We start from the raw sequence: 7,413 nt of genomic DNA on the forward strand, positions 1-7,413 counted from the left end.
CAAATTTGAGGAGACAAATTCAATAAATATATATGATATACAATACGGTACATTTATTTAAATAGTCGTACAACGAATCAAGCCCAAATGCCTATAAAAGAAAACCTAAAAAATTCTTTATTTTTTTTACACAAATTCCAATTAAATATTTCTATAAAAGGTTTAACTCCGAAAGGTTATTATGATTTTTTTTTTCAATTAATGAAAAAAAGGAGGAATACTTTGCTCATGCCTGAAGAAATTCTGTGGATCAACATTGGTCTTCACACGAACCAACCTGTCAAAGTTGTTCAAGAAATACTTACGACCCCATACGCTAGCTTGAGCGAAACTTGTGTTTCCTTCATTATTCATTCCGATGTCAAGATCCCTATAATTGATATAGGCTTGCCTTGGAGATTTTGAAACAAAGGAACCCATGTAACTATAAAGTCTTCTAATCCAGCTTATATACCTTTCGGATATTATATTCTCTTCTTCTTGCCATCCTGCGTTGTATACGATTTTGTATAAGTTGCCAGCTCTATGTGGGAATGGAGTAGCAGTCGATGGAATTTCATCCATTATGCCTCCGTAAGCAATAAAACTTATACTAGCAGATTCTCCTTCTTCTTCAAAAAGTCTTGACCACATCCCCTGAAATCCAATTTCAGGAATGGGTTTCCTCACATAATCAGATTTTGATTTGAAGGAAGGAGTAAGAAGAGGACTTTGGTATGTCCTGTCAAGTAAAATATTCAAGGTTTCATTTGGAAGGTTGCCCATGTAGAGAATAGATTCAATCCAACTCATTTCAACGCAGTCTTCCCTCACTAGTCCCAGCTCAGGAAATCTCTCTTGCATCAATGGAACCAGCTCATCAATCCCACCAAGAAACGAGGCATGAAAGGAAGCTAGAATTGTTCTCTTCCCATCTTCACTAGAATTTACCCTTGTTATTGTAATTCCAGAGTAAAATTCATCTGGAAGCTCGGGTGCAACGGATTGCCAACGATGAACAAGCTTGGTCGCATTTTGTTCCAAGGTCTTGTTGATTGTGAACACAGTCACAGTTGGTGGAACCGAAACCAACTGTACTTTCCATGCAACCACAATTCCAAAGCTACCCCCACCACCACCTCGAATGGCCCAAAACAGATCTTCTCCCATGGATTTCCTGTCAAGAACTCTCCCGTTAACATCAACAAGTTGTGCATCAATTACATTATCGATTGCAAGACCGTGTTTGCGGAATAATAAGCCATAACCTCCTCCGCTCAAGTACCCTCCAATTCCAACAGTGGGGCAAAGACCAGCTGGAAAGGCAAGAGTGTTGCTTCTATTAGCAATGTTGTAATACAGTTCTCCTAGAACTGCACCTGATTGAACCCATGCAACTTTGTTGTCTACATCAATGTCAACTGATCGTAGATTAACCATATCAACAATAACAAACGGGAGTTCAGATACATAAGAAAGACCTTCAAAATCATGGCCACCGCTTCGAGTTCTAATTTGGAGACCATGTTTTCTTGAACAATAAATTGTTGCTTGAATATGGGAAGCATGGAGCGGTGTTACAATGACCAAAGGTTTAGGGGTAGATGGTGTAGTGAATCTAAAATTTCGAACGGTAGCGTTCAAAACAGAAGAATAGGAAGAATTATTTTGTGTGAAGATAACTTTAGAAATGGAAGAGGAGTCGTTGGATTGAAGAGAAAGGCAATCAAGAAAAGTCTCATCAGCCTGAGCTGAAGCTGCCCATAACAATAAGAAGAGAGCAACATAAAGAAATGATGAAGACATTGAAAAGTGAAGAGATTTCATATTTTTGAAACTGATGATTTTCGAAACTGATGGTTTTGTGCAGAGTTTGTGAAGAGCTCCCCTATTTATAGATTTACATAACCTGAGGCGATGCTTGGAGCCGGAAAAATGCATTGGAATTGAATTTTCTTCAAACGCGGAATGAGTTTGGAAAAGGGATGGCAGTCAATATAACATGTTGATCTATATGTCGTCACTTCCTTGGGAAAATCTTCACCATAAGCAATGATGGCATTGGGGGCATTTGACGCACTCAAACTAAAATTGCCTGACTTTTATAACCTGATCAAATTGGTAAATGAAAAGAGTTTTTCCCATTGGGTTTTACGTAGTGAAAGCATGTGAATAGAATCGAATTTAGTGACTCTTTTCTTAGCTTTCTCGATCATCACATATAAATAAATAAACAATTTTTAAAAAAATTTTTTTTTCTCTCTTTCAAAGAGGATAGTAATTTATTGACCTTTGCCATCCTGAAAAACCAATTTATTCCAATAAGATGACGATTAGGCCTAAATTGTCATTGAAAAATCTACATTCTACGGGATTCCATATGGCATGGAAAGGCTAAAGGCTCCATGGGAACACACCCAAAGCATTCTCACACAATAAAATGATGTTTTATTTCATGCCATAGTTTCTTTTACTTCTTGCACAATCTTACAAATCGAAATCAATTTAAAATTCTCAAACTTAAGAATTTGACAAATATGAGAAAAGGTCATATAATTGTTAATCTCGGTAGTGAAGCAATCAATGTGGAAAAACCGATTGACTCATTCGGTTTTGGATTATTGTTACAAGCGAAGTTAAAATGTTTGCTATATGTCCATTTATTTTTCATTTAATGTTGACTATTTTTTGAAACAGTTGAATTGATATTAAAAATAATATTTGTAGATTGTAAGTTGAAACGTGTAATATTCACTTAAATCGAATAAGTATAAGGGTACGGAAACTCAAGGATAAATTAGAAATTTCAAAAAAAATTTCCCATTTAATTTACTTCTTTTTATCTCATAAATATTATGATTTCATTTTATTTTAAATATATTATTAATTGAAACATGAAAAAAAAATCTAAACACTTTAAATGAAAAGGTTTTCAAACATACTTATATATATATATATATATATATATATATATATAACAAAAAAAGTAGTTTAATGTTTAAAATATAAATGATCAAATTAAGTTGAAAAAGTTCGAGAGAGAAAGGTGATTGGAATATTTTATCTTATCGTGGATAAGCCAAAGGAGAAAGTTCTCATAAGACAGAGACAAAGTCCCCCATATTAATATTTTCATGAGGAGGTGGGTTGTTCCCATGAAAGTCCCATTGCTTGGACGATGTGCTTGCTATTATTTTCAACCATTTCTACATTTCTTGTTTTTAAGGTAAAAGTTTGAGCCTACAACATAAAATCTCCGACTTTCATGTAGATTTCCTTTTGTTTTACTATATATTTTGGCAAAAATAAAATTCAACAATTATTGGCGGTCTAGATTGGGCATAATTCCGGGAACAAAAATTAACTACGAGTACTTGTTAATAATGAAAAATATTTTTTGTTCTACAAGAAAAAAGAAAGTAAAAATTAGTAAAATTAAAAATATAATGAAAAAAAAATTTTTTCAAAAAAAATTTTAAGATTATATTTTTTTAACATTAATGTATATGTGACAGTAAAATACTAAAACTATGTTCACGAATCTTTTATATCATTATTAATAATTTATATGTACTTAATTTTGGAACCAATGCACAAAATCCTTCTCTTTTAAAAATAAATTGACTATTGTGAACCAAATTTGAATTTTCAAATATAAGACAAAACATAAATAGGTAAATAAATAATAAGCAAAAAAAAAAAAAAGATAAAATTTGGCATATTCAGTTGAAAACCGCGTGGTATATGCAGTTGGGAATAAATATAACTGGTAGAGAAAATTTTTTTTTTTTTGGCCAATGAAAGACTTTAAATTCTAAAATTCTAAATGTAACTTTAATCGGAAAATTCTAAATGTGACTTTAATAAAAGTCTTAATCAGAAAATTCTAAATGTAACTTTCTACTTTCTATTTGAGGAAATTAAATTCAACACGTTTAACACTATTGAAGTCTTTCAGGCAACATATTTTATCTGATTTTATTAAATTCTTGACTTTAATTCTTCTTGAAAATGATTGTATTTATAAATTAATTAAAACCATATGATATCAGGCACGACTTAGTCTATTGCATGAAAAGGGTATGATTTTGACTACAAAGACTTCTGGATAATTTTAAAGCAAATTCCTGCGCAATGCCTCCATTGACTTTTGTTCTTTTTTTTTTATCCTTGAAGAAAATGAAGATGAATATCCAGAGACAGTGAACCTACTCCTCATCAAACTACGGTCAAAAACTGAAAAATGATCTTAGATATGATGGAAAATCTGTGTCCCTCAAATTTCTTTTATTCTTTTCAGATTTGTTTTATCCATCAACACGAAACCCAAATCATTAAGAAAAATCAAAACTGAAAATAATCAGAAGTTATTTTGTTTTTAGAGGAATTTTTCATTTCCGACATAAGAATTTTAAAATCTTCAAAATTTTCTACAAAAAATTGTATCGGTAATACTTAAAAGATAGAAAAAAAAAAAAAGAAAATTGTGTTGATAATTCAAATTTTCGACAAAAATTAGGCTTTTTTGAAATAATTTTCCATCTCTAAAAGCTTGATCTCTTTTAGTTTAAATAAATTAATTACACTCTTGTTTATTAGCTTCTCTTTAAATTATAAACACAGTGAGGGATGACAACAAATCACCATCGAGATGATAACGGGTCATTATGTGGGTGTGTATTAAACTTTTCATCCTCATATCTGATTACATTACTCGACTCATCTCTATTTTGATATCGCCAAGTAATACTTTCGTGTATTTGTCTTTGTACCCGATAAGTAAACCCGAACCTGTCTCATTATGGAAAGTTTGACATGTACCATTTGAAATATGCAAGTAAAAAGAATATAATGAAATTAAAAAAAAAAAAACTCATGAGAAAACCCATCCTTATTGAAACCTAAAAATGTAAAAGAAAAAATAATAAAATAATAAAATACCTAAAACCTAACCTTACTAAGATTTTAATAAATTTGTTCAAAATTCATGTCTTAAAAAAAAATACAAACATAAATTTTTTTTTTCGAAAAACTCTAACAATCGCCCATAAATATAAATACAAAAATTCATAAAACATCACTTATAATGAAACTAATTGCATCATCCCATGTAAGGGAAGCAATACAAAAGGGCTTTAGATTTTTATCTCTCGTAGAGTTTAGGGTTTAGGGATTTCTCTAAGACAAGTATTCAAACAACGAAAACATAGGGAAAGGGTAAAAGAATTTGATGCTCATCGACGGTAGTGACAACTGTTAGGTTTTGATTTAAAATGGTATTTTATGAAAAAATGGAGAGTTTTCTTTCTTTAAAAAAAAAATCAAAAGTGATAGGATTATAGAAGAGGCTGAGAGGAGAATATGGATAAATATAGGATCATTTCATCATCAATGAGTAGAAATGATGGTAGAAAATTTTTGATTTTAAGTTTTGATCTACGCTATTTGATAAGTTTTTTTTTTTTTTTTTTTTTTATAGAAATCCAATTTGATAAAAAAAATCAAGAGGAGAAAAATGAATTTTTTCTAGTGAAATTGATGTCAACAAGTGGTGGCTGATAGTGAAACACATTGGTCGGTAGTTGGAATCGAGAGTGAAAAGGATGCCTAAAGAGGAGTTAGAGAAGGGGGAGAAGAATAGAGAGACAAGGAGATGAAAGAAAATGAGGGGATTTTATTTTTAGTTTTTATACTTAGCCTAAAAACCTAAACAATGAGCTTTAGATCACAAAATGCATTATAATTGATATTGGTCGGTTATCAAGTTGGTTGACTCGTGAGGCAGGATGAATACCTCAAGGGGTGAGATGCCAAAGGCAAAACAAATGACAACATCAATGTTAGATTGGATGCAACACTCCTTTATAGACAAAAGGAATTAGAATTGGTCAAAAATAATGGGAGAACATTGAAGGCCAAAGCATCGTGCACTTTAAGCAAGGAAGATTAAAAGGTAGAGTCTGTATGGGTTTTTGGATTTTGTCAAAGAATTGGGATAATCTTAAAATCATTTTTAGAAAACTTATTATAATTAAAAAAATAAATAAAAGATTTTTCATAATTGTTTTATAATTGTGTAAATCATATATGTCTTTTACAAATAAAAAATATCTTATGACAAAATTTCAGAAATTTTGTAATGGACAATTTTTTCAAATTTTTTTTGAATAAAAATAGTTTTATAAATTCTGTCAAAGTATTGAAGAATTTATAAAATATGAAAATAATAATAATTTCATAATAAAAAACTGTTTTTTAGAATTAAATTTTTGGAGAATTAATTTTAAATATTAAGAAGACCATATATCAAAACGAATAGATAATACATGTTTAATTGGTATCGTTTATTAAATGGATGATATGAGGTTGCTGATACCTTTGTTACTCATAACTATTCTTTTCGAATTCAACCCTAATTTTGCATAATTTTTAATTAATTTTAAAATTTTTAATAAAAGATAATATTTTAGGTGATTAATCTCTCTTAGTAAAAAAGATTAGTGATAACTTTGTAAATTTTTATTAAATCTAGTGATTGAGTCCTTTTAAATAAACAATCAATATGATAATATAAAATATAAAAATAAATAATTTTCAAGTAAATTAAAAATAAAAAAATCCAAGAAAAAAATGAAATATTGGGGTATCATGATCAATAAATCTAATAACTTTTTCCTTTGTCCAAAAAAAAAAAATTCTTAATTAATCTAAAAAAATGGTAATTCAAATATAGTTTATTATGATCAAACTCAGTCAAATCAACATTAGGCCTTACTAGTTAGTAATTAACAACATTTTAATGATTAGAAAAATTAAATGCTACAAATAAATCGCAGTTACATATTGTTTATGAGTAGTATTTAATAATATAGATTAAAAAGATATATAAAATTTGGCTTATTAAACCGTAAAGAAAGGCCGCCAATACCTACGGTCGAAGTCGGTCAAGAACATGTTGATAAAATCAAAAGCTCAAAATCAAAGATTGAAAGGCGATTTATCTACTTACTATTTGGCCAAATATATGTCGACAAATATAATCATTTGCTAATTCTTTCACGCTAAATCTGCACCACTATTAATGCCATGTGATTTTTTCTAAATAAGAAGATTTAATTAATTAAATTCTTGACTCCAATTCCTCTTAAAAATGTCTGTTTCAAGTTAGGATAGACGTCAATATCGATATCAGAAGTTCGTTCTAATTCTGGGATAGGAAGGGTGGGGTTCATAAGATGGAAGAGTAATATCACAACTTACCTCTTATTGTAAAACGTAAAATTCAATGATCTTTTCTTGTTATCATAAGAAAAATTCAATGAAATTCTTCTTACGTATCAAAAAGAGAACATTTATTTTTATATTACACATTATATTATTAATTTGCAGACAAATTTGGGGAGACAAATTCAATAAATATATATGATCTACAAT

At 29.7% G+C, this 7,413-nt stretch overlaps 1 protein-coding gene across 1 annotated transcript; it reads right to left on the reverse strand.

Annotated features, from left to right (window-relative positions):
- Positions 1–1,721, reverse strand: LOC111288459 (tetrahydroberberine oxidase-like). Its single transcript, XM_022879360.2, has 2 exons — positions 1,663–1,721; positions 1–1,597 (listed from the first exon to the last, which is right to left on the reverse strand). Exons 1-2 carry the CDS (start codon positions 1,719–1,721, stop codon positions 199–201), a joined length of 1,458 nt encoding a protein of 485 aa, XP_022735095.2. The 3' UTR covers positions 1–198.
- Between the last annotated feature and the right edge of the window lie 5,692 nt (positions 1,722–7,413).

Source organism: Durio zibethinus, chromosome 4, assembly GCF_047325235.1.
Source record: "Durio zibethinus cultivar Kanyao isolate XHJ-2024 chromosome 4, ASM4732523v1, whole genome shotgun sequence".
NCBI lineage: Eukaryota > Viridiplantae > Streptophyta > Magnoliopsida > Malvales > Malvaceae > Durio > Durio zibethinus.